Genomic DNA, 26,928 nt, shown 5'->3' with positions numbered 1-26,928 from the left:
GTTTCACAGACCCTGATTAGCACTAATCAGGGACTGCCTTACATACATTAAAATTAGGTAGTCCAAAATTAGTGCTAACCAGGGACTGTGAAACCAGCCTTTAGTTTATTAAAATAAAGCCTCGTCTGTCCCCAGTTGGAGCTTGTCTGTTACGGCACTGCAGATCGCCCAGGCCTCCGAGTCTTCCCAGTTCCAGCGCAGCTCAGTGTGCTGCGTGCGTCGTGGGGGGATGTCTTGTGTAACCTGAGTCATTTATCAGCTGGGCTGTGGTTTTGGGGGGGTCCTTTGAGGGGTCGATGCAGGGATGACACTGCGGTGCGGGCTCCCCCTGGTGCGCAGACTGCGTGGTCACAGTGTGGTTTCAGAGGTCTAGAAGAGGGGTAGTGTAAATAAATGATAACAATTCCTTTAGGTGGCATTACATAAAACCTGCATGATAAGAGCAGTAACTGTATACAGTAACTGTATAAGAAAGAAAGAAAGAAAGAAAGAAAGAAAGAAAGAAAGAAAGAAAGAAAGAAAGCTTGTACAGCTAACTTTTTGGCCACTATTGTTGTTCAACTGCTAAATTAGTCAGGGTTTATTTTCTGATAAAGCTGAAGATACAGTTAGTTAGGGTTTGCTAATTTAAGTTTGTTGTGAGGTTGGAACTCCATTCAGCAACATCAAGCCATTATTTATTGAAAATATTTCTCTACGAAAAACACACATGAATTCAGTTTTGTTTTGTCTTATTTTCGATTTCATTAATTATTTTAATAACAATTGACTATATTTTTACTATACATTTTTTAATATATATTTTAACTACAAAATGAAAGCGCTTGCACGTTACTAAGTGTTTCTCGTGAAGGCACGTCTAGATGTGTAGTTGCGATGTAATGGAATTTAAATGCTTTCTTTCTAACTTTACAGCATGTTGGCACGCTTGGTAAACTGGTTTTGTTTGTTGTGGTGTGTATGTCGTATGCAGCTTTTTGTATTGTGCATGGCTCTGACAGGCTGGCAGAGGCAGTGATGAGGTCTGCCCAGGTTTCTGAGTTAACCCTCCCCCTCTCCCTGCTCTCTATACAGGCTGTGAGAGGAAGAGCTTGAGCAGGGCCAGCGAGCAGCTCAAGCTGTTTGATTGTTGTTGACTCTGCTTCGAGGCAGACCGCTCTGGAGGCATGGGGAAGGTTACCAGAGTGATATCAGCAGTGACTTCTCTTTTACTTCTTCTGATCCAGCAAGGTAAGGCTGCTCCCCGGATTTACAGAGCCGTAACCTGCAGGGGAAACATGTGCTGTTAGAAACCTTTTATGTGAAATAGGAGCATTTTATTGTAAATTATAGCCTAACAGTCTCTCTCTCTCTCTCTCTCTCTCTCTCTCTCTCTCTCTCTCTCTCTCTCTCTCTCTCTCTCTCTCTCTCTCTCTCTCTCTTTCTGTTCCATTGATGTGCTACCCTCACATCTCACTAGTGGAAAATGTGACAGAAAGTGACATTTATAAAGGGGGTTTTCTGTGGCTGTTTTTTTCATTTTCTCTTCCACTATTGTTTGTTTCTTTTCTTGTGTGTCGAATGAAGCCTTCACTTCACATGACAGACATTCACATGTAAAGTTGCTGAGTACTGTACCTTCTGAAGAGTTGTCATCGTGGTGGGAGGGGAGGTTATTTGAAGGATTAAAGAAATCATAGAGATTTTATTTAAACAATTTAAGCATGAGTTGGGTTCCGAACAAGCTCCTAGCCATTCTTCTGTCTCTGATGTCTTTTCTCTGTACTGGGCATGGAATTGAGAAATCAGGGAGCATGCGCTCTGATCCAGGTAAGAACTTGGGATTCATGTTATTATGGTAACACTTTCCATGAAGTGTCTCGAATTACTGTGTATTTACATAGTAGTTACTTAGTAAATACATGTGTAATTACACGTTATTATAGTGTTATTATATATAGTTACACGTTGTGTGATAGTGGTCCACTATGAAAGGCACTATATAAAAATAAAGATATTATTATATATTATTATTATTACAATGTACTTAAAGTGTAAATCTTTTTGCCCGATATAACCCTAACTCTAAACCTAACCCTATCGCTAACCCTAACCCTTATCTGATACAATTGTGTACTTACAAGCAAAAAGATTTACACATTAAGTACATTGTAACTATGTATAATAACATTGTAACTATGTAAGTACATTGTAACTATGTTTAATAACATTGTAACCATGTAAGTACATTGTAACTGTGTATAATAACATTGTAATTATGTGTAAGTCCACGTGTATTTACTAAGTAACTACAATGTAAAGACACAGTAATTAGAGACACTTCATGGTAAGTGTTACCGGTATTATCAATGTATTGTCTACAGTTAGAAACCCATGTGTCGTGCAGTCCCCAGGCTTGTGTAAATAAACTGCCCCAGAGAATGATGGTGCTGCTATCCATATAGGGATAAAACAAACAGCATCTTTGATCAAGAGAAGTGATGTTTTTCTAGGCATCTAATGCCGTGCGAGGATGAAGTGGTTTCAGAGCTTCTCATAGCTTCCACTATTCGGCACTTTTATTTAATCTTATATCAGGTTTAGTAGCAATTCATACAAACAGGAGTGAGATGTAGAGGTTCCTGGGTTTGAATCCCAGAAGAGATAGTGACTAGGAAAGTCACTTGATATGCTACACTGTGGCTCTCTACTGGAGAAACGGGCAGGAGCAATGCTGTCATGCTGTGTGTTAGATATGCTTTCACACATGGAAAATCATTTTGTAAAGTTTAAAAAATATGTGTTCGCTGGGTGTTATGTTTTGAATGATTTGTCTCTTTTTGCCATTGATTTTATAATGTTATTTCTTATCAGGACGCCCTTGTAAAATGAGTATCTCAAGGGTTCTATCCTGGTTAAATAAATACATTGGGATTGGTAAAAATGAGGATGTTCTTTGTTATTCATCTAAGTGTATGAGTGTCCACTGATATCTGCAGTATCTAGCAGTGTTCCTTTTTCGGTTTGGTTCAGTAGGAAGCTTGCTCGTGCAGTGAGGGTTCTTTGTGTGTTGTAGTTTTCACTCTGTTCTGCAATGTTCCAAACCCTCACAGCATTATAAAATAACACAGCTTGGACCCCGATCTAGGTAAGTATACAGGTGGTGCTGTATTGATCACTTGCTGTGTTTGTTGATGTACACGTGGGATCATCCATAGAAAACAGGGGACCACGATGCTCCTTATAGTGACAGCTCCTCCTGGCTGCTGATTTAAATGAAATGTGTTTCTGTGTAAGTGTTTAGGGGCTAGGAGGTGGAGGAGAGAGTGGTCTTGTATCCTATGCACACGTTTGTTTATTTATATAATTATGATAAACTTACCAGGAAATATCAATTGAGACGAAGACCGCAGAGTGACATCACATCCTGTCAAACTGACAGACACAACGAGCGAGAGAGAGTGACCGTTTGTGGCTCTCTGCGTGTGTGAAAATCTTTTTTTTTTTTCCTATAAACTTAAATGTTTGGTTGACGATTTAAAATAATGCCAGCTAAACCAAATGAGTTCCAGTGTTATTCTCATGGTATTCCCTCAGTCTGTCAGGAATCGCTGTTAAAATACATTTTTAAAGTGTGTTTCACTCTTTTAATACAGTGGTTTATGTACATTCAGGCATGTTTAGTGGAAACTGCCATCGTTAACTCGTTAACTGAGTCATATCGTTTTTAAAACACCAACAACGGATTGCATTGTATTCTTCCACTGATATAAGTCTGTAACCACTGACTGATACAAGTCTATTATAACTGTTGAGCAATCTTTTCAATGGGCTCATCCACTTGATATTCTGGTTATTAAGGGAAACACGCGCTCATTAACACCAGCAACGCGAGCTCCTGTCAAACTGAAAGGAATTCAAACCATACCTCACAGAGCTGCTGTCTTCTCTCGCTCGTGTCTCAGCTGGGAAAAGAAAATTGCTCACCAAAGATTATGAAAAAATAGTGGAATATATAGTGCATGGAGTAGTGTGTGATAAAGGAGAATGGAATGCAGTCCCTTGGGATGGGGTGCTTGGTGGGCATTACATTCCCATATCACACACACTACCCCATGCAACATTGTCTATATAATCACCATAGCTATTATTAACAACTATGTTTAAAATGAGTGTCAATATTTGAACTAGCATATTTCTTGCTGGATTCATATGAAATCTAGGACACCCTCTAGGAGTTCTTTCTCATGATGGGGATCTTTGAATTCATGTCGATTATTATTATTATTATTATTTGTTTATTTAGCAGACGCCTTTATCCAAGGTGACTTACAGAAACTAGGGTGTGTGAACTATGCATCAGCTGCAGAGTCACTTACAACTACATCTCACCCGAAAGACGGAGCACAAGGAGGTTAAGTGACTTGCTCAGGGTCACATAATGAGTCAGTGGCTGAGATTTGAACCGGGGATTTTCTGGTTACAAGCCCTTTTCGTTAACCACTGGACCACACAGCCTCCTCAATGTTATTGTTAGGGTTAAGTATGAATTTGAATTGAAATAGTAAATCACATGTTTGTATGAATATGTAATTACATTCACATTACAGAGAGGTTGTATTTGTTATAAAGTGATCCGTATCATGTCAATGAATTTAGGTTTCTTTTAGTATTTAGCACTTTTGAGTATTTCATAGATCTGAATGTATTTCATGTAACCAGGTAAACTTGAACGCCAATGCTATTAAATGTGCACATATAGGTTTTAATGTTAGACCAGTGCTTAATCAATTAGACCTAAACCAGGAGAAGCTTACTGAGATTAATCATCTTAATGAAAAGGGGGACCAGAGGATTATTTGTTAAGGATTGTACATTCCAAAAGTTTCAATTTAACCCATTTTGGTTGTATTATTTCATGACAGTAATATTCAGGTGGGATTACATGAACTGTATTAACACCATACAGTTGCATAGTCAAATCTTAGTAAAATCCCCCAAAAAATAAAGATAAAAGTTTGTAATTACGCATATATACAGTTCAATAAAAAAAACAACACACTGTGACTATGTGCAACTGAAGTGTAATTAATAGAACAACAGAGTAAAATCCTTGCAAAGTGTAATAATATAGCACAGTGAAAGCATGCTAAAGTATAGATAAGCATGGTAAAGAACAGCGAGGTATGGGAAAGAACATTAATAAACATGGCAAACCAGGGGAAAGTATCTTAAATGCATAGATTACTATAGCATGATAAAAGTGCAAATACTGTGATAAACTTTCCTAAGGGCGGAGCTGCTTTTTCTTTTTGTGTGTATTTGTTTGCTGTTTAATTGTACGCACGCCTTCTCTCACCGCCTTCCTGCAGCAATGTCTTCTGTGCTGGTCTCTGTGATCTTTTGCGTCACCATTCTTACTGGAATTCAAACAGCCCTGCTATTTGATTATTAATAATCAAAGGAAATAATTGTTTTATTTTCTAAATCAACCACAAGTGACACATCAGCTAAAGCAGTCGTATTCACACAGGATACACGGCGGCCGAGGGAGCTGTCAGCTCCGGTTCAACACATCCTCAAACCCCACAGGCCTGAGGGCTGTGTTTCTCGTAAACCACGGGCTCAGCTGTGTGTTAATCTCAGTCTGCATCGGGAAATATTTGACATTAATAATGTGTTATATACTGTGGCATATACCTACCCACATGCAAACCTCTGGGTGTGACAATTTATATTTTCGGTCAGTAGTCAGTGATATAGAAACAATAGGCACAGTTAGACAACTGTGTGCTTTAGTTAGGCATCTTAAACAACATGGGTAAGCATGGGAAAAACATTTACTGTGAAAATGTTTCAGGCTGTGTGGTCCAGTGGTTAAAGAAAAGGGCTTGTAATCAGGAGGTCCCCAGTTCAAATCCAATTATCTCACGGTATAGCATCGGGCATCAGCCCTTTATCTGGGAGTACTCAGAACTGTGGTGTCAGGACCTGGTCACAACACTGTGAGCAGTGTATTTTATAGCTCTTCTTTCATGGGTGAATGCAACACTCGGAGGCTGTGTGGTCCAGTGGTTAAAACCAAGAGTCCCCCGGTTCAAATCCCACCTCAGCCACTGACTCATTGTGTGACCCTGAGCAAGTCACTTAACCTCCTGTGCTCCGTCTTTCGGGTGAGACGTAGTTGTAAGTGACTCTACAGCTGATGCATAGTTCACACATCCTAGTCTCTGTAAGTCACCTTGGATAAAGGCGTCTGCTAAATAAACAAATAATATGCTTGTATTTTATGATGACTGTGTATTTACGATGTAAATACATGTTTACTTACATATAATTACAATGTTATTATGCATAGTTACAATGTACTTAATGTGTCATTGCATGATATAACCTTAACCCTAACCCTATCCCTTGTGCAGTAAAACTTAAGCACAGCCACCTTCATTAAGGATCTTTTTAAAAATATATATATATATTTTTCTTTTTTCAGGAGACTCTCAGCCTTCAGAACTGAACCTCTCAAGCAAGGAAGGACAGATTCTAACACTCAATTTCACATTTCCAAAGAAACTCAGCGGCACTGAAAGCATGAACCTGAACCTGAAAAAGAATCAGAAGAAGATTGCAGAGATCAATTTCATGGGAGGGCAGGGAAACAAATATAATGGAAAAAGGCTAACATTCATCTGGCAGGGAGAGACACAGACAGCCACACTGTCCATTTCAGGACTCATTAAGAATGACTCGGGGGTATACCAGTGCAACTACGTCCTTAACTCCAAGATCGAAGTCAGCAATTCTATCAACCTGACCGTCAGAACCGAAGAAAGCTCTTACACCAATCAGACAGGTGAGCACTCCTGACACAGGGAGCTCTTACATCAATCAGACAGGTGAGCGCTCCTGACACAGGGAGCTCTTACATCAATCAGACAGGTGAGCGCTCCTGACACAGGGAGCTCTTACATCAATCAGACAGGTGAGCGCTCCTGACACAGGGAGCTCTTACATCAATCAGACAGGTGAGCGCTCCTGACACAGGGAGCTCTTACATCAATCAGACAGGTGAGCGCTCCTGACACAGGGAGCTCTTACATCAATCAGACAGGTGAGCGCTCCTGACACAGGGAGCTCTTACATCAATCAGACAGGTGAGCGCTGCTGACACAGGGAGCACTTACATCAATCAGACAGGTGAGCGCTCCTGACACAGGGAGCTCTTACATCAATCAGACAGGTGAGCGCTCCTGACACAGGGAGCTCTTACATCAATCAGACAGGTGAGCGCTCCTGACACAGGGAGCTCTTACATCAATCAGACAGGTGAGCGCTCCTGACACAGGGAGCTCTTACATCAATCAGACAGGTGAGCGCTCCTGACACAGGGAGCTCTTACATCAATCAGACAGGTGAGCGCTCCTGACACAGGGAGCTCTTACATCAATCAGACAGGTGAGCGCTCCTGACACAGGGAGCTCTTACATCAATCAGACAGGTGAGCGCTCCTGACACAGGGAGCTCTTACATCAATCAGACAGGTGAGCGCTGCTGACACAGGGAGCACTTACATCAATCAGACAGGTGAGCGCTCCTGACACAGGGTCCAGGCAGCTATTATACTAATCAACACCACGGCACACCCTCAGTGTTTTTAACCCTCATGGTTAAAAAACTCATGTCAACCTAACTCTCGACTGAGTTAAAGAAATAGGACAATGTGGAAGGCACTATGTACAAATATCCATTTACATTTGTCATATTGTCAAATATCTTTCAGAAACAATAGCAATAATCATAATGCTTTTACAATAAATGGGTAAGTGGGAGCATTTTCATAGAAAACCAGGGCCCATGGAGTAATGAAGCGGCCCGAGGAAAATCCATGATTGCGTTTGCAGAGAAACCCAGGAAGTGGTGATAGCTGTGAGTGTTGTTTCCGACAGAACACAAAGCCAGCTGTGTCAAAGGGGGACTGAGTCACAGACTAGGCGACTCTCAGCACTCTGCTTAGCAAGGACTAGTAGGCAGCTGGGGAAATCACATCAGCACTTATGCACAGGTGCCCTGCTTTCCACTGCGCTGTAATGATACCACATGATGACTTATGCAAGTTAGTCAGGTCAACACAATGATGCTACAATCAATCACACTTTTTGTAATTCCATTCATTTTCACGTTGCACATCCTTTAGATTGGGATGTTGAATTGAGAGCATTTTCAACACAACTTAATAAAGGGATGGGAGGGAGCAATACCATTGTTACTAAGCCAGTGCTGAGATACATACATATATATATATATATATAGCCTTGGTTATATATGGGACACCAGCTCACATAGAAGATAACTCAACTGTAATCACATACACACAAAGCATTTTCTAACAGGCATTTCATGTTCTGAAATCACTATAAAAGCTAGCTTAAATCACTTCTTTCAGTTTTTTCAGTCCCAAATGTAAAGTGCTGGAATCAAAAACTAAAATCAAGATAATCAAATAATAATGAAGGTGTTCAATGTTTTCAGATTTGTCAGACCCCGCGAGCACTGCAGACAGCCATCCTCAGGATCACAGCATTCCCCAGAATCCTGTCATTGCTGCCTCCGTGACTGTCATGGCCCTGCTGCTTCTAGTGCTCAGTATCACTGTGTTCCTCATCTGGGATCGGAATAAAGGTATGAGGCACTTCACGAGATATGACTTGTATTACTGTGTGTCATTGTACAATGTTCACTTTCTTTAATGCATGTATGGTCTTGTCAACTTGTCATCTTCTCATCGCCCATAGAGTTAAAAAAAAATATGAAAGAAAATGTTTTTATAAAAATGTAATTTAAATAAATGTGACCGTAGGCTGTTTTTTCTGTAATTCACACACACATCAACCAGCAACCATTCACACACACAGCAACCAGCAACCATTCACACACACGTCAACCAACAACCATTCACACACACAGCAACCAGCAACCATTCACACACAGCATCCAGCAACCATTCACACACACATCAACCAGCAACCATTCACACACACATCAACCAGCAACCATTCACACACACATCAACCAGCAACCATTCACACACACAGCAACCAGCAAGCATTCACACACACAGCATCCAGCAACCATTCACACACACATCAACCAGCAACCATTCACACACACAGCAACCAGCAAGCATTCACACACACATCAACCAGCAACCATTCACACACACATCAACCAACAACCATTCACACACACATCAACCAGCAACCATTCACACACACAGCAACCAACAACCATTCACACACACATCAACCAGCAACCATTCACACACAGCATCCAGCAACCATTCACACACACATCAACCAGCAACCATTCACACACACACATCAACCAACAACCATTCACACACACACATCAACCAGCAACCATTCACACACACACCATCAGCAACCATTCACACACACAGCAACCAGCAAGCATTCACACACACATCAACCAGCAACCATTCACACACAGCATCCAGCAACCATTCACACACACATCAACCAGCAACCATTCACACACACATCGACCAGCAACCATTCACACACACATCAACCAGCAACCATTCACACACACAGCAACCAGCAAGCATTCACACACACAGCATCCAGCAACCATTCACACACACATCAACCAGCAACCATTCACACACACATCAACCAGCAACCATTCACACACACATCATCCATAGAAATATATAATGGCTAGGGTGTGAAATATGTTTAAAGAATATATTCAGTAATATATTTGTTCTATATATATGTTGTGGTGTATTTGACACGCGCTGTCTTGCTGCGCAGCGCTCTTTGAAGTCCAGGTGATTGTTTTTTGTAATGATGTTGGGGGTGGCTGGGGGGGGGGGGGTGAATCAGAAATACTGAACAGTCACTGCTATCACAAGCTTCCCCCACTCATTCACTGACACACAAACCCCTCCCCATGTCCTCCTTTCAGACAAGCAGACAAGCCCGAAGCCAGAGGCTTATCCAGCGACAGTGGGGACTAGTGCGCTGCACTCATATTTTCCGAATGGTTGTTTTGTTTGTGTTTACGGTCCTGTGAGCGCAGCGTTCCCACGATTACAGTAATCAGCCTCAAAGTTAAGGTTGTACTCTGAACTGAAAGAGAAATCAGAAACCACGCAGCTAACCACAGTCCTCTCGTTCCAGGCACCTCCAGCCCACAGCCCACCACAATCAAACGCCAGCAGGTAAGGTGGACTGTCTGCCTCCTGTTGCATTGCCTATCGAGGAAATGTTTACTCTGCAGCAAGATTTCATCACGACTAGGCATCCCGGCTAATCCTGCACTTTCATTATTCGACAAAAAAATTCTGGCTAATCAACTATTAAATCAATGTATAAATTATCATTTTGTTTACTCATATGATGTGTGTGTATATATGTATATATATATATATATATATATATATATATATATATATATATATATATATATAGTTTGTTGGGTTTTTTTAACCAGGCTCACTAAACATTCATCGTGGCTGGTAAATGTACAGTGTGGCTTCCTTTGTCAGTGAAGTGTACGAGGTGGTAAACATTCTCAACTGCAAAACATTAAAATTCCAACAGAATTAGAGAGCACAGAATGTTTTTCTCAGAGTTTACAAAGCTTGAAAATGAATCCGTTTTCTCAAACAAACATCTTTATTAGCCCACCCTGTTACCTAGTTTCCATGCTTTCTTCTGCCATAGTCTACAAAAAGCGGATTGTGTAAAATCAGCTCTGAATGACGTGTGTGTGTGTGTGTTTCAGGAGAGCAAGCAATCCCAGGCCGTGCCAGTCTACTCCATTGAGTATGGGGTCCTGGAATTCCCGAGGCGCGACACCCTTCCTCCAGCCACGATGCCAGAACACAATGACCACGTAGAATACGCCACCATCACCTTCCCTGCAGGACAGGAGGGGGGGTCGGGGGGTCGGCACTGCTGGAGTCATGGCAGGTAGCATAGAGAGAGAGAGAGAGAGAGAGAGGGAGAGAGAGAGAGAGGAGAGGAGAGAGAGAGGAGGAGAGTGGGAGAGAGGAGAGAGGAGGAGAGAGAGAGAGGGAGAGAGAGAGGAGAGGAGGAGAGTGGGAGAGAGGAGAGAGGAGGGGAGAGAGAGAGGGAGAGAGAGAGAGGGAGAGAGAGAGGGGGGAGAGAGAGAGGAGGAGAGTGGGAGAGAGGAGAGAGAGAGAGGAGGAGAGTGGGAGAGAGAGAGAGGAGAGAGACAGAGGAGGAGGAGAGAGAGAGAGAGAGAGAGAGAGAGAGAGAGAGAGAGAGAGAGAGAGGCCACTGTGCTAATCACTGCTGCTGACCTAACAGGAAAGGACCAGCACCCCTCAACACCTAACCCCCACCCCTAACCCCCAACCCCACACCCCCAACCCCACACCCCCAAAAGCTAACAGGAGAATGTAAATAAAACATTGATTCATAAATAGATGAATACATGTAATTAGAATGAATGTACAGTTCCCATCACGTAGAACACAGCCTTCTACTACTGATAGCTATTTATATAATTATTTAATCCCACTACTTTCCACACTGCAGCTCGTATTTACTTTAAATCTGCACTTACACTTTCTGTATAAAAAAGGTGAAATGAAATGATGCTAAGCGAATGACTCCTGAAAAAGATGGTGTATTATCACGAGTGCTGGGAAAACTGTAACATATACAGATTCCATGTTGTTATTTATATGCACAATTTATATACAGTATATATAAATAAATAAATAAATAAATAAATTTGCACAAATGTGTGTGTGATTCTTCGTGTTTTCCCAGATGTGTTATTCAGAATTCTATTCATATAAAACCGCCAGAGGGCAGTGTTCCGTCCCTGTGTGTGGACACAAAGACAGAGCGCTTCAGTCGCCAGTGCTCTCAGTCCCCGTCTTCAAATCACAGCACTATGTCGGTCTCTATTGTCCCAATAAGCATGCAATGCTCTCATTCTAGCGGGAGTAGTTTACACTGTGTCGGTCTCTATTGCCACAATAAGCATGCAGGCTCTGACTCCAGCGGGAGTCGTTTAAACCGGGCTGTGTAGGTTGTGACAGAGCAGATAACATCTGAGGCTTGCGGAAGAAAGAAAAAGGTTCCATTGCTGGGGCAATGCTGGAGAGGTTAGTCGTCACAACTCAGCCCTGTGTACTCAGCACATGCAGCATTTGCATATTTATAGCTACACAATAGTTACAGGGGTTGCGTAGGGGTGCTTTGAGTCATGCAGCTGCCTGCAAGATACAATCAGTCGCAGTAGCGCTGCTGAGGGCTGCACCCTCTTTTTCTTTTTTTATTTCTTCGTCTGTTTCGTGGCACAGCCTGTCTGCAAATCGCCCGTGGTTTCGTGCTTTACTCTTGCCGCCGCTGATCCAAGCTTCAGCACGCTGTTTTACTTGTAGGTGCTGCCTCGTTGTGAGCTGAACCACCTTGCACGGTCGCGCTGCGCAGGCGAAGTTTATAACCGCCGAGGTGAAAATACCACAGGAAGGTGCTGCTAATATTTGCTGGTGAAACACGCAGCAGTGATATCAGTAAACACTCACGTTCCGCCTCCCGCGGCTCTCAGCCCTCTGTGTTGTGTGGGCTGTGCCTGCATTTCCCAGCAACTGCTCAAATATTGATGAGAAAATGAAAAACATACAGTGTGGTGTTGTGCAGACGGAAGGTGCTGCACTAACGGAAGAAAACGTTATGGTACTTAGAGACAGGCTTCCTTACTCTAGTCACACTGTGTAAAGGCAGGATTTCTCCATTTCTCCTCTAGAATAGAAGAGATTGATTACAACACTACAGTCCAGCACTGTACAGCACAGTGGAGGCTCCTTACAGAATGCAAGGGAGGCAGCGCCTCCTCGATTTCAAAATGAAAAAATAAATATATTCAATTAAATTATATATATATATATATATATATATATATATATATATATATATATATATATATATATATATATATATATATATATATATATAATCTCAGTGCCTGCGATATAGAGCTTGGAAATCTCTCTCTGTCTTTCACACAGAGTGATGTTAATGTGACGACAAGACGTAAACCCAATACCGACCGTATATACAAAGAGGTTCTACATTAGAAGTTCATTATCACAGAAAACAACTTTCACATGAATAGAAAAAACATAGCCAATACCACCTCACACTCAGCTGTATGCAAGCAGAAACAGAACTTTAATCTCTCCTGAAACTGCACTTACCACGTTCTGAATAACACTGCCTTTGTATAAGATAGTCATTAATTGGGAAGGGTTTTTTTAATTAAATAAGTGATCTGGAACAAAGCTAATATTTTTCTCCAGCAGAAGCCTTGTTCAGAGCAGTAGTTAACAGAGTCCTGGGTTTGAGTGTGAGTTTGAGTTGCTCTGCTTTATAGAAGTAGATGCAGAATCACCACCACAAATCACACCAATCACAAGATCTTGGGCGAGGCAGGAGAGTTCAGGCAGTCAATCCCACTCTCACACTCTGCTCAGACGGTGAATTTCTCAGGGTGGTACTTGCGCTCAAACTGCCCCACGTTGAACTTCCTCTTGCACCCAGTGTAGTTCATGAAGCTGAAGACCAGTCTCTCCCTCTAGCCCTGGTCATGGATCCCACAGATGGACCACATGCAGCCTGGAGAGGTTGAGTCGAGTCGCTCAACAGGGACACGCAGCACAGACCTGTCATGACAGCCAAGATCACCTCAAATACTTTGTGTTGCTTTATTTCATTTGGGATTATTCATCACAGATGCATACTAGACAGGCACCTACGATGGCCAGTGCAGCAACCACAATCAACACACACTTCTGCAAGTCACAGTGCATGAGCAGGTAGCCACTGACTCTCGCACACAAGCATGCTGTATAGTGAAACCCGGTGGAGGACAGGAGTAGTGCAGTCAGTGACCACTCACTTGTGGATCAAGCAAGTGCTGTCATATGGCACTGTGAAAGCAGAGAGATTCTCGCATTAGCTGACGCACCTCCGCTTCGCACCCGGCGCCGTGAGGGTGTCAGAGCACCCCCCCTCTATAGGATACACACTCCTGACAACGAGGAGCACAGCTGTGAGTGAGTGAGGTGCACCCCCCCTCTATAGGATACACACTCCTGACAACGAGAAGCACGGCTGTGAGTCGGCTATTTGGTCGTGCCGATAGTTGTTACTTTTGGAGAAAGTCTGGTGAGGCGTACAAAGACAAGAACACCATACCAACTGTCAAGCATGGAGGTGGTAATATCATTCTATGGGGCTGTTATTCCTCTGATGGCACAGGAAACTGAGTTCCAATACATGGTAAAATGGATTCCATAGCATACCAGAAGATATTGGCCAATCATCTGAAACCCTCCGCTTCAAAACTTGGTTTAAAGCGCAACTGGATGTTCCAACACAACAACGATCCAAAGCACACATCAAAATCTACTTCAGAATGGTCAAAGATGAATAAAATCAAGGTTCTGGAATGGCCTGGTCAAAGTCCCGATCTAAATCCGATTGAGAATCTTTGGTATAAGTTGAAGAAGGCTGTGCACAAGAGAAGCTCTCAGAATTTGAATGAACTGGAACAATTTTGCGTTGAATGGTTAAAAAAAAATTACTAAAGAATCATGCCAAAAGCTTATTGACAAATATCCTAATCATTTAAAAGAGGTTATTATTGCTAAAGGTGCCTCAGCTAGCTATTAATTTCATTTTCCTTGTCAGGGTATGAATACTTTTGAATGAGCATTTTCAGAGTTTTAAAAAGAAATTGCTGAAATAAATAATTGTAGACATCTATTTCTTGTATTTTTTTTTCCCTCATCCACAGAAGCAAAACTTTTGCTACAAAAGATTTTTCCTAGAATTCTTTGTTTTCGAGAAATTTCTAGAAATTATAAATTTCCACTGGGGTGTGTAAACTTTTGACTACAACTGTACATTGGAATGACCCTGCTGTCAAATGGCCTGGTATGTTTTAAGATAGTTATATACACTGGTTGCCTTTCATGGAAGCCAAGAAGCCTTATTTGACTGCTGAAATAAAAAATAAAAAGTATTTGTTTAACGTTATTTGCTTCTGGGGTGTTCTCCAGCCCATTCTGCACAGGAAGACAATCACATGTTTGATTCCTCGGTTATCTTAGCAAAGCACATGTTCTCTAAGAAAAACAATGTTATAAAAACATGAAGTTCCTGCTAGCACCTGCCAGGAAACAGACTGACTGCGTGGCCCTAACAAAGGTGAGCAACCATCCCAGAGAGGAGAAGGGCTTTCCTTTCCAAGTCAGAACAAGGAAGACGTTTTTTGGATATTACATGTACATTGCACAGAGAGCAGAGCTTAATCACAGTTCAAACCAGATAAGACTTCGCTTCAGACCAGGCAAGACTAAACTACAATTTGTTTGACCTTTTTGGGTTTTTTTGTATTTCATTCAGATTAAGAGCATCCGGATGTTCCACGGAGACAAAAACATATTCTCTACATCCTGGACATTTGAATACTGGAAGTAAAGAGCCCATTCCTTGAAGCTGCTTATTTATTAACTGAGGCAGAAAGGTTGAAATTGCAGGATCCCGCAGTTTTCTTTGGGTTTGTTTTTTTCTTGCTGGGGAGGCAGAGCCTCAGGATTGTGCCCCTCTCTGGATGCTGTAGTCTCTCTGGGAGCAGGTGGAGTGGATATGGCAGTGTGGAACCTGCCCAGACCAGCAGCTGCTGTTGTGCTTTCCACCAGACGCAAGAGAAAGGCAATCCTGGCACAGGTCCTCATAGCGGCCCTTGGGCTGCTCCTACAAGGTAAGCATGTCTCCCCAGATCACCGAAATTCCATTTGGAATTCGGGCTTCAATTCCAGGTTGTTGTTGCTGTGTTTTTAGGTGTGTGAATGGTTCAGGATTGTCGACGCTGGAATCCTCTCAGTTGATCCACAGAGCTGGGAAAAAGGAGTGTCAATTTAAACTCCAAACTTCCCTTAGTAAGAGTCAAGCCTGCACTGGTCTCAAAGGACCTGAGTCTCCATGCTCTTCCCTCAAGCCTAAAGCCAGAACTGAGCGGCTTATGCAATTCAGTCATTCCAACTCAAGTGGACCAAATCCTGGGCAGATGCTTCCTCTGTTTGTAGTTGATGGTGATACATAAACCACATGCAACAGAGAAAGGAAACCCAGGGAAGGTGTTTTGCAAAGGAAAAGCTACTGTACATTTAAAATTTCTAGCCAAATGCATATTGGGTTTTTTGTTTGTTTGTTTGTTTCTAGAAGTCGATTGTCCTCAATGGACTTTTTTTTGCTTCAGTATGTGCTATTAAAATGAATTTTACCAGCAACTCGATGGAGGATTTACAAACCCCAGTACAATTCATCTTTTGTTTTCTAAAGGAATTCACCTTCTTTGTTTTTACAGGGGAGGCCGCTGCCGCTGTGACTCTGAATTGCTCAAACCCGAATGCAGAATCGCTCCTGAAGGCACTCGAGATGAGCGTCTTCCAGAGAAAAGCTATCCGTCCCGTTGTGAGCCTCCAGAGCCCGACACAAGTCAACGTGTCCTTCACTCTCTACGCCATCCTGGGAGTGGTAAGCCAGCCTCAACTTCATTTCATCTGTCTGAAAAAACAATCATTTGTTTATATGAAAGTTTGTTTCATAATGCCAGTTCGAAACCTCATGGATCGACTCAGCAAGCCAGCTTCCTAGCTGTAGAGCGCTCGTTATCCCACAGGTAGACGCCCTGTAAGAGCTAACAGGACTTGAGAATCTGGAATCTCACTTTAAACAGCAAAGCAAATTTCAAGTAGCCCAAGCGATCCAAAACATAAAAAAACACACGCAAAAACATTTGTCAGAAAAGTAAGTTCAGCTTTTTTCACACTTTTTTTTACCCCTTAGGATGAAAAGATACAAACAATGACAACCTTCATCTGGCAAGTCCTGGTAAGTTGTTTTTTTTTAGCAGTCATTACAGGACGGGTATATGAATGGCACTTATCATTATGGAACAGTAAAAACAGGTTTTTCTTTTTTTATTCTTTTTAGGAATGGAATATGGAGATTGTTCAATGGGACCCTGTGCAGTGTGGCACGCACAATATCTCTATCCCAAGTGAAAATATCTGGGTGCCGGATATCCTGATCAATGAATTGTAAATGTTATTATTATTTGTTTATTTAGCAGACGCCTTTATCCAAGGCGACTTACAGATACTAGGATGTGTGAAATGTGCATCAGCAGCAGAGTCATTTACAATTATGTCTCACACGAAAGACGGAGCACAAGGAGGTTAGGTGATTTGCTCAGGGTCACACAATGAGTCAGTGGCTGAGGTGGGATTTGAACCGGGGGCCTCTTGGTTATAAGCCTGTTTCTTTAACCACTGGACCACACAGCCTCCGAGTGTTGCATTCACCCATGAAAGAAGAGCTAGAAAATACACTGCTCACAGTGTTGTGACCAGGTCCTGACACCACAGTTCTGAGTACTCCCAGATAAAGGGCTGATGCCCGATGCTATACCGTGAGATAATTGCCCAAAGATATCAATGAAGAATCGTGTAATATCGAGGGAGAACTAAATCAGAAATAATGTTGATTATTACTCAGTTGCAAATGTGGAGCTTGCTTTTTGATCAGTGTAGTACCCAGGCTTCGAGGTTCTACCCAGGATAACAATGCACATTGCTGCGAGTGACCGAATTCCTCTGCATCTCCACACAGCATGGATGAAGACAGATCACCCAAGACGCCATACCTGTACCTGAAACACAATGGTAACGTGTACTACGACATACCTGTCCGAGTGGTCAGCTCCTGCACCATGGACATCTTCAACTTCCCTTTCGACGTGCAGAACTGCTCGCTCAGCTTTGGGTCCTACCTGCATACAGGTAACACAGGCGCAGGACAAATACAGATAGGCTTGATTAATCTAAAACACCCTCAGGCATTGACTGATGTAGTGACACCAGCACAGTGCTGTCCAGTCTAAATCATTGCGCTAGCCAGAAGGTTTGTGTGTAATTCAAAGTATTGGATCGTTGTAGGTACTGGTACTGTAATGTTTATATACTTTGCAGGGCTTCTTCTTGGGAGCCTGACTTGATGGATAAAAGCAGCCTATTCACACTATACTTTTTTTCTTTGTGTCCCAGCAAATGATGTGCGTGTGAGTATGGGCATGACAGCCGAAAAGACATTTCAGGCAGCAAAAGCCTTGATGAAAACCAAAGGGGAGTGGGAGCTGGTAAACATTGAAGCTCGTGGCAACTTCCTCAATACCACTGACTTCGAATATGATGAGGTTGTCTATCAAGTAGGTACAGCCCCCATTCAGCAATCGATTATTCCACAGCAGCACTTGTTACTTCCTTTGTTTGCCATTAAAAAAACTCTCTTTAATCACTTAACCTCCAGTGGTGCACCGTACCCAGCGGTTATCAAGCAGGCATGCTGTTTTTGTGACAGTGCCCCTTTTCTCTGCAGCTGATCATCAGGAGGAGACCCAAGCTCTACGTGATGAACCTCATCATTCCCAGTGCCTTCCTCATGATGATCGACCTCTTCAGCTTCTTACTGCCAGCACAGAATGTGGACAGAGCCTCCTTCAAGATGACCCTGATCCTGGGCTACACCGTCTTCCTGCTCATCATGAACGACCTGCTCCCCAGCTCTGCTGAAACGCCGCTCATCAGTAACTCCTAGCTTGTCTAAGTCATTAGATCAGAGCCATGCAAACTCTCTTCATCAAAGACGTGAACTGCTTATGACAGAGTTCAGGAAAACACTGAAGCTCTTTTTAAGTTCTAGGATTTGTTTTTGAAGTTGTATCTAATGCATCAGATAAAAGATACAATGTTCAGAAACTAAATCAAGTAGACAAACATTTCAGCATCAGCCTTTTTCAGTGTACAAACCGAAACATTTCTCTCCTCTTTGCCTTAGAATTCTGATTGAGCGTTTCACTTCTATGAACAATGTGGAGATTTGATGTGTCCCTTAATTCTTGGAGATAAAAAAGTTTGACTTTTACAAAGTGATTAAAAGGTTGTTGGAGGTGGGGGGAGACAAGATTCCTGTCTCAGATCACAGTACAGCGTGTGGCTTCCCTCAAGCTCTTCTTATCTCTAAGATATTGCTGTTTCATACCTTTAGAAATTACAGTTCTTAGAATAGAGAACAATAACTGTTTCATTGCCATGTTCCTGCTGCTGGTATTTTCAATGGACCATTGTTTTATTTATTGGAGATGCTTGTCTTCCTTGCAGGTTCCTACTTTGCCATCAGCCTCTCACTGATGGTGGCCAGTGTCCTGGAGACGGTGGCCATCACCAACATCCTGTACAGTTCCAGGCAGTACCCGGAAGTCCCGCCCTGGGTGCGCAAGCTCGTCCTGCACTACATGGCCCGGGTGGTCTGCTACTCGCCAAGGCTGACCCACTGGCCAAACACCAGCAAGAAAACTGTAACCCTGAATCCTGCTTTTCAAGGTACCTCTGCCACAAAGTCCACTGCCAGAGGACTAGGGGAATGCAAGACTTGTTTGTTTCAGCTACCTATATCTACCTATATTTTGATTAGGCCAGGACACCCCCAGTCTTCTTCCAAACAGGCTCCTTTTAACACCTCGTCTCATAAACACAGTGTTGGGACTTGGCTGAGCCCTATCCCTGAGAGAAAAGAGACTCATCCACACTAACAGAATAGGACTCTGAGGTGATAAGAGTTAATTTGCAAGGCTGACAATACAGATCAGCAAGTAAGGACTATGGATTATGTGTTGGCTCATTGTGGCATCCTGAGCTACAGTTCTCAATGAGCTGCAGGTTTACAAAGGTGTTTTATATGCAGAAGAGCATTGTGACCTGTACTGCATGTGAAAATACAAACGTGTGAGTTCGCTGTTTAAAAATGAGAAATATTTCTAATTGCCAAATATTTGATAGTGTGGAATCACTTGGAACTGTGCTGCTAGCCGATGAGACCTTTGCGCCCGTTCATAATTGTGACTGTTCTTTTCCAGGCGCTGTTCATGAAATAAAAGACCCCAAGGAGGCAGGTCCGCAGGTCAAGCAGGCCGTGCTGCAGCTGCAGAAGTTGAGCGGAGACCTGCAGTGCATCAGGCAGTACCTGGACAGCCACTTTCATAAGGGCGAGAACGAGGAAGTCTGGGTCGAAATCGGGCACATCCTGGACCGCTTCCTCTTTGGGCTTTACCTGTTCTTTTTAACTGTCTCCGCCATCATATTCATTATTATCTGGGCTACATGGCACACAGCCACCACTGACTGAGAATAGACATAGCTAGCAAAGATCCCAGTGAAGACATCCCAGCAGACTGAGCCCGTCACATGGGCTCAATTTAGTTTAAGATATGCTATAAACATCATCAGTCATGTATCATGTAAAAGGTAGTACATTGCACAAACTCCTTCTGCTGCAGGTGTATATAGTGTGTAGCGAGCTGTACTGCTCGGCCATTCTAAAGTCAAATAAAGATACTCACCTACTTTTGTCATGTGTGTTTTTGTGCTAACTGCGATTACTTGAAATACCAACTGACTTGTAAAGAGTATTTGCATTGGTTAGTAACGAGGGACGATTGCAAGCACCTCAGGGTTTGAGCTCCCAGTCCCAGCTCAGCTGGTTAAGCAAGATAACAACACTGTTTATATTCCATGAAACTGTGTGCAATTATTCAATGCAAACAACACTGCATATAATGGAGGAACTTATTCTAGCATTGAGTGTTTACACCACTTTTTCATGAACTCAATTTTTTTTTTTTTAAAGTAAAATTTTTATGTTACAAAATGAGAAACAAAAAAACTTAAGATGAGTTCTATTACTCACAGGTAGCTGTCTGGCTCAGGTTTTGTCAAATTCACATTAATATGAGCTAATTAAAAAAAGTCTGTTTATATTGGAAGTTTCTAGAGAGACCACAGGGGAGTTGGTGTGTTGGCTTCATTTAATACTATAGTGATGTGCACGGCCTAGACAATTCATGGAATTATTTTGTTTGCTACAATCATATTAAAACCGTCAAACAGTCTCAAACCCGTCCTACTGCTCTAATTTGGATCATGATTTAGCTACGAAGTTTGATACGGAACATCTTTCAGGGGCTATAATTGGCTTCCTCAGTTAAATATGATAATTTCTCTTGGGGCAGAAACAATCCAACACCAAACAAGTTCACTGGGTCGTTAAAGTGTTACAATGACACACGTTGATTAATCCCAGCGGATTCCCAGCCTCTCCTGAAGTTATCGATGAACAAACCTCCCCTTTCCTTCTCAGTATGTGCTCGCTGTTTGGAGCTTTGCCACACTGATTCGGAGAGCTCTTGGAAGGCTGGATGAGATTGTGAGACTTTGGCGTTTGGTGTTTAAACAGACCAGGACATCCTGTCTGAGGAGCAATAAGTGACCACCATGGGGGAGTTCAGGGGTCTACTAATCCCTTCTTTGTGTTTTCTCTTTGGAGGTAAGACGTCATAGTTCGGTGTTGTTTGCCATTTGAGACACAGTGTCAGTCATACATATTTGCGATTGGGTAAGTTGACATTTAGCCTGTGTCAGTACTATTTTACTTCAGTGGTTAGAGCTAAATAAATGATTCCATAATGCTTACTCGTCATGCTTCTGTTCTGCAATGTAAATCTTACATTTGCAGTTTAAAATAAAGAGTACATGTTGCAGCAAACATGCATTTTCAGATCAAATGCAACCTGGTACCATACTAGGCTAAATAAAAGTGATCAGTCTGCAAGCCTTTCTTTCAGGCAGTCCATTATTACTTCCTCGGCCATTTCAACTCAGCAGTGTCTTTGTGAGTCATACTGCCTGTCTTGTCTCTGGCCTCGAGCCTCTCTTAGCATCTCCGTCCTCTTCCAGCGGCAGCCGTTCTCTCTGAGCTCGCCTGCAAAGACAGTCACAGTGGCCCCACCTATGAGTCCCTCCAGAGCGTCTTCGATAAGAAGCCTTTCCGTCCCGCCACCAACCTGAGCAACCCCACCGTCACCAACATCTCCTTCACACTGTACGCTGTGCTGGGGGTGGTGAGTAGAGTACCCACAGGTTAGGTTACATGGAATCCCCTGTAGTGAATAAGGAGGTACACAGGCAGGCAAGGTAACTCACTGATAGCTACAGTAAAGCATATGACCAGCACAGTACAAGGAGAGCAAACTGCTAAATGTCCTACAATTGTGTATGTGTGTAAAGCATGTTGGTATAATACAACAATCTGAACCTGTCCTGCTGCTTTCTGCTGTCACAATGTAATCTCACACGCTCGCTTCTTTTTTTCCCTTTAAGAACGAGAAATCTCAGATTCTGACGACATTCCTCTGGCTTCGACTGGTAAGGGAGTCTCGCTCTAAATCTTGCATGTTTCAGGTTTTTTGTTTGCATTTGAATGCATGGCTGACTTGTTCAGGGTGGGCAGGGCAGATCAGGGAAACTGTGGCTGGCTCTATCAGGGCTGGGTTATACAGAGGGGTATGAAAGCAAGGGAAATATTTGTCTGTATGAGCTGATCCGAGTTTGTGCTCTGTATATCCATAACTCAAAACACTTTTTGAAAGGCATCTTCTACAGGGTTGATTTAATCAACCCAAACCAAAACAAGACAAGCCACTGCTGGATTTTATGACACAGGGTTACTGGTTTGTTATTATGTGATTACCCCTAAGATTATAGAGCTGATGAAATCCATTGTTCTGAAATGTCTTTAATAAGATCCAGGGATGACTTACTCAGGCTGTGTATTATTTAACAAATCAGCCCCCACTGAGATTTGTCACTCTGCGTGTTTAAGGCTTGGATGAACATCCTCAGATTGTCAAATCGACTGTGTGACGGTCGCGTCTCGATTTATGCACAGTCCTCGAGAAAGGTTTTTCTTTGTTTCAGTACTGGTACCATGAATTCCTTCAGTGGGACCCAGAGAAGTGTGGAGGGATCACCAAGATCTCCCTCCCCGTGGAGGAGCTGTGGATGCCGGACATCATTGTGTATGAGTTGTAAGTACCTGTGCATCTCCTCCACATTCATTTTCAAAAGGTGAAATGTATTATATATTCTTGCTTATATAAATGAATGAGACAGATGGACTGATTGAGAGAGGAAGAAAGAAGAGAACAGCAATACGGGGCTATCCTAGGAATTCCTTGTTAACACTTGCAGTCCTTGTTCGAATTATATATGATCTTCCATGGGAAACAAATGGAATTCAAATGGAAAATAACAGCAGTAGCACCACAAAGGACTTTATTTCTCTCCCGCAGTATCGATGAGGACAAGTCCCAGCGCTGCCCGTACATCTACGTGAACCACACGGGGCAGATCCGCTACGACAGGATGTTACGCGTCCTCAGCTCCTGCAACCTGGAGATCTTCAACTTCCCCTTCGATGTGCAGAAATGCTCCCTCACCTTCGGCTCCTACATGCACACAAGTAACGCTTATAAAACTTTGCTGCTGTATGTATCTGCTTGGTGTTGTCTATCACTGCCATGTGCTGCTGTCGTGGATCGTAGTGACCCCTGAAGATGAGGTTACGGGATTGAATCTATAAAGCTACTTTCATACAGTGGCCCTTGCTTAGGAACCCACCATTCTCCACCAAACCAGCACCTTCTCTCTCTCCTCTCTGCTCAGCAGTGAGAGATGTGTAAGTTTTTGGTATATCTGTAACCTCAAAAGCTAAGCTCAATCCAAATTCTAAGGTATAACTTGTATGAATCTCAGTCAACTACATAAATGATTCGGGGCTAAACATTTGTCTACTTTGCTAAGTTTCTTAAAAGTTTTTGGGTATTTTATACTTCTGCAACCTTTCACGGAAACCGTGTCAGCTGTTATCTGTCTGGACCCCCTCCCCCCTCCCCTTGGAACAATGAAGACATTTTCTTCAGTATTTATATCTTTGGCCCGCAGTTCGAGATGTGCGAGTGAGTCTGGCGCTCCCCATTGAGCAGATCTCAGAAAACTCCAAGAAGTACCTGGAGACGAGCGGGGAGTGGGAGCTGGTGAAAATCCAGGGCGAGACAGACATCCTGAAGTTTGGGATTGACGAGTGGGACATCATTACCTTCTGGGTGAGCGATGAGAAACTCGGCTGATCTACAAAAGTGTCGTCCCACAGATCTATTTCTCTATTCCTTCCCCTGCTGTGTTTCAGGTGACAATTAAGCGACGGCCCGTCCTCTACGTGGTGAACCTGATCATCCCCAGCTCCTTCCTCATGCTCGTCGACATCATGAGCTTCTACCTGCCCCCTCACAGTGTGGACAGAGCCTCCTTCAAGATGACCCTGATCCTGGGCTACACCGTTTTCCTGCTCATCATGAACGACCTGCTCCCCAGCACTGCCAACGGGACCCCGCTGATCGGTGAGACAGACACTGCCCTCACCAAACCCTCTACAACACTAATGCACAGACACTGCCCTCACCAGACCCTCTACAACACTAATGCACAGACACTGCCCTCACCAAACCCTCTACAACACTAATGCACAGACACTGCCCTCACCAAACCCTCTACAACACTAACACACAGACACTGCCCTCACCAAACCCTCTACAACACTAACACACAGACACTGCCCTCACCAAACCCTCTACAACACTAACACACAGACACTGCCCTCACCAAACCCTCTACAACACTAACACACAGACACTGCCCTCACCAAACCCTCTACAACACTAACACACAGACACTGCCCTCACCAAACTCTCTACAACACTAACACACAGACACTGCCCTCACCAGACCCTCTACAACACTAACGCACTGGCACTGCCACAGCAATTCTGGTGCGGCCCATTGGTAGAATGGAACCACATTGGTAAAACATACTGATGATCCACGTTCAGGAACGGTGTGCAACCGTATCAGGATCACTGTGCAATGTTTGTTCCAAACCCATTGTGATGCCATTAAGGAATTGCTGCAATACTATAGTGCTGTTTTTTTTCTGGGTCGTACACTTGAATTATAAATTAGATCCCAATTTTTCCTATGCCTCTCTCACAGTCAGTATCAGCATTGTAGATTGAAAATCAGGTTCTCCATGATCAGAATTCAGAAGTCTGCTCAGCCACATGTCCTGGTCAAGGTAACCATTAGTTATAAAACCTGACAGCTACTGTAGTAGAAACTGGAATAGATCAGAATACAGAATGCACAAAAAGAGTGTTTAAGCAGGTATAAAATTAAATATTAGGAAATATGCAATCCGGTTAATTGGCTGCAGAAGGATTTCAGACTACAGTTTCGCTGCTATGCCACATGGTAAAGCTTCAGCTGTGCACATCTCTGCTCCTAGGGATCTACTTCTCGGTGTGCCTGGCCCTGATGGTTATCAGCCTGCTGGAGACGGTGATCATCACCTACGTGCTTCACCACAGCGCCATGAAGTACCGGCCTGTGCCACGCCTGGTCCGGGTCATGGTCCTAGGGTACCTTGCCCGCCTCATCTGCTACACCCGGCCGCCCAGCCAGCCAGAGACCCCCTCCAACAACATCACCACCGGTAAGACAGCACACAACTCAGGGGCCAAAACACAAAGCTCCGAATTCGCTACGTAGAGGGCTTCCCTCCACTAACACTTAATCTTTTTATAACATACTGTGCATAGGTGACACCTTTTGATGTGGACCCCCAAACACACAAAATTTAGGTAAGGTAAAACAAAAATCCTCTGTTGAATAAAGACTGTTTGGTTGGTTTCCTGTTGCGATGGCAGACCCACAGGAGAAGATGAAGAACGTAGAGGTGTCACAGGCCAGCCCGGAGCTGCAGCAGATCTGTCGGGACCTGGGCATGGTGCGTGCCCACATCGACTCCCTGCGCCTCCAGCAGGACCTCGAGGAGGAGTGGATCCACGTGGGCTACGTCCTGGACTACCTGCTCTTCAGGGTCTACCTGGTCCTCATCACACTCTACGCCCTCGTCATCACCTGCATGTGGTGCATCTGGTATAACCTCTAGAGCTCCAGGGGCCGTTACGACCCGTCCCACCCATGAGCCATCATCCATCATTTCAACAACGCTCATAGATTCTAAAAAAATCTGTGATAACAGGTAGACAACTGTTTCAGCTAGTGCAGTCACTGTCATCCTCAGAGTAATGACCAGAGTCTCAGAAGAAAGCATTTCACAGGCCCTGTCAGAGGCTCACTCACTGCTACACCAAGGGTCCGATGACTAGAATACATGTTGAAAAAAGGCAAACATTAAATTGCAATACTAATTGTAGGTAAAGCTGATGAAAAAGTGTTGTGTTTTCTTTTGGGGTGTGTGTGTTGTGACGTCATTTGTTTTACATCTGAATGTAACTTGTAGGGGGTTCTTTCCACAGTGCTGTTTCTATTACAACCAAAAGGGTTTCTTGTGCGTGTCTTGTTTAAAACAACAGTATACCGGTTTGTAAAGCAACAGTGTAACCTTTGTCGTACAACTGTTAATCTGTAAAACATATGCATACATACATACATAAAAAAATGTAATGGTTAGAGTATTTTCTTTTAAATTGCCTGAAGGTCTTGTCATGTGCAAACACCACATCCTTAAACAAAACGACACGCATGATTGGTGAAGCGTCAGTTTGGATCAGTGGACAGGTTATATTGGAACGGGCATGTTTCCCATTATATACGACAGCACCTTAAGCAATGCACTGCTAGGCTCTGAAACTCCTAACTTTGGAGCCAGGGGAGGAGGAAAGAAAAATACAAAACACAATACAAACGTACCAATTACTGATTAAAAGAAATAGGATGGATTTGGGAGTACTGGTAATTGTTTTTTTTTTTTGTGAAAGGTGTAATATGTGTGAACTGTGCACACCTGTGGTGTGAAAAGCTATCCCTCATGGACTCTTCCATTGTGTGCCTGGAAACGAAGGGTA

General features: G+C 43.1%; 3 protein-coding genes across 4 annotated transcripts; all 3 read left to right on the top strand.

Moving 5' to 3' along the window:
* Nucleotides 1-1,093: 1,093 nt before the first annotated feature.
* LOC117416534 (programmed cell death protein 1-like) lies at nucleotides 1,094-11,091 on the top strand. Of its 2 annotated transcripts, none has more exons than XM_034027671.3 (5): nucleotides 1,094-1,230; nucleotides 6,473-6,832; nucleotides 8,509-8,658; nucleotides 10,182-10,222; nucleotides 10,789-11,091. In XM_034027671.3, exons 1-5 carry the CDS (start codon nucleotides 1,167-1,169, stop codon nucleotides 10,978-10,980), a joined length of 807 nt encoding a protein of 268 aa, XP_033883562.1. In that variant the 5' UTR covers nucleotides 1,094-1,166; the 3' UTR covers nucleotides 10,981-11,091. The 2 variants fall into 2 exon arrangements, with proteins under 2 accessions (XP_033883562.1, XP_033883561.2); XM_034027670.3 differs by lacking the exon at nucleotides 1,094-1,230 and adding an exon at nucleotides 1,638-1,809.
* A 4,082-nt stretch (nucleotides 11,092-15,173) lies between these two features.
* LOC117417413 (5-hydroxytryptamine receptor 3C-like) lies at nucleotides 15,174-20,501 on the top strand. The gene is made up of 9 exons (XM_034029556.3): nucleotides 15,174-15,810; nucleotides 16,417-16,586; nucleotides 16,899-16,943; nucleotides 17,046-17,152; nucleotides 17,724-17,893; nucleotides 18,158-18,318; nucleotides 18,489-18,696; nucleotides 19,271-19,492; nucleotides 20,026-20,501. The coding sequence occupies exons 1-9, from the start codon at nucleotides 15,696-15,698 to the stop codon at nucleotides 20,292-20,294; spliced, it is 1,467 nt and encodes a 488-aa protein (XP_033885447.2). The 5' UTR covers nucleotides 15,174-15,695; the 3' UTR covers nucleotides 20,295-20,501.
* Nucleotides 20,502-21,439: 938 nt separating this feature from the next.
* Nucleotides 21,440-26,926, top strand: LOC117416806 (5-hydroxytryptamine receptor 3A-like). Its single transcript, XM_059034189.1, has 9 exons — nucleotides 21,440-21,491; nucleotides 21,902-22,065; nucleotides 22,325-22,369; nucleotides 22,922-23,031; nucleotides 23,296-23,465; nucleotides 23,948-24,108; nucleotides 24,192-24,402; nucleotides 25,344-25,602; nucleotides 25,733-26,926. The coding sequence occupies exons 1-9, from the start codon at nucleotides 21,440-21,442 to the stop codon at nucleotides 26,007-26,009; spliced, it is 1,449 nt and encodes a 482-aa protein (XP_058890172.1). The 3' UTR covers nucleotides 26,010-26,926.
* The last annotated feature ends 2 nt before the right edge of the window (nucleotides 26,927-26,928 follow it).

The sequence above is a fragment of the Acipenser ruthenus genome, chromosome 12, assembly GCF_902713425.1.
Source record: "Acipenser ruthenus chromosome 12, fAciRut3.2 maternal haplotype, whole genome shotgun sequence".
NCBI lineage: Eukaryota > Metazoa > Chordata > Actinopteri > Acipenseriformes > Acipenseridae > Acipenser > Acipenser ruthenus.
This window is presented reverse-complemented; position numbering and strand designations above follow the sequence as displayed.

Bases quoted from the DNA above. Each gene is read 5' to 3' on its own strand.
- LOC117416534 (XM_034027670.3), top strand. From the start codon at position 1,704: ATGAGTTGGGTTCCGAACAAGCTCCTAGCCATTCTTCTGTCTCTGATG. The intron at 1,810-6,472 runs GTAAGAACTTGG...TTCTTTTTTCAG, and splicing joins GAGCATGCGCTCTGATCCAG to GAGACTCTCAGCCTTCAGAA. The intron at 8,659-10,181 runs GTATGAGGCACT...CTCTCGTTCCAG, and splicing joins CATCTGGGATCGGAATAAAG to GCACCTCCAGCCCACAGCCC.
- LOC117417413 (XM_034029556.3), top strand. From the start codon at position 15,696: ATGGCAGTGTGGAACCTGCCCAGACCAGCAGCTGCTGTTGTGCTTTCC. The intron at 16,944-17,045 runs GTAAGTTGTTTT...TATTCTTTTTAG, and splicing joins CCTTCATCTGGCAAGTCCTG to GAATGGAATATGGAGATTGT. The intron at 17,894-18,157 runs GTAACACAGGCG...TTTGTGTCCCAG, and splicing joins TGGGTCCTACCTGCATACAG to CAAATGATGTGCGTGTGAGT.
- LOC117416806 (XM_059034189.1), top strand. From the start codon at position 21,440: ATGGGGGAGTTCAGGGGTCTACTAATCCCTTCTTTGTGTTTTCTCTTT. The intron at 21,492-21,901 runs GTAAGACGTCAT...GTCCTCTTCCAG, and splicing joins TTTGTGTTTTCTCTTTGGAG to CGGCAGCCGTTCTCTCTGAG. The intron at 25,603-25,732 runs GTAGAGGGCTTC...TGTTGAATAAAG, and splicing joins CAAAGCTCCGAATTCGCTAC to ACTGTTTGGTTGGTTTCCTG.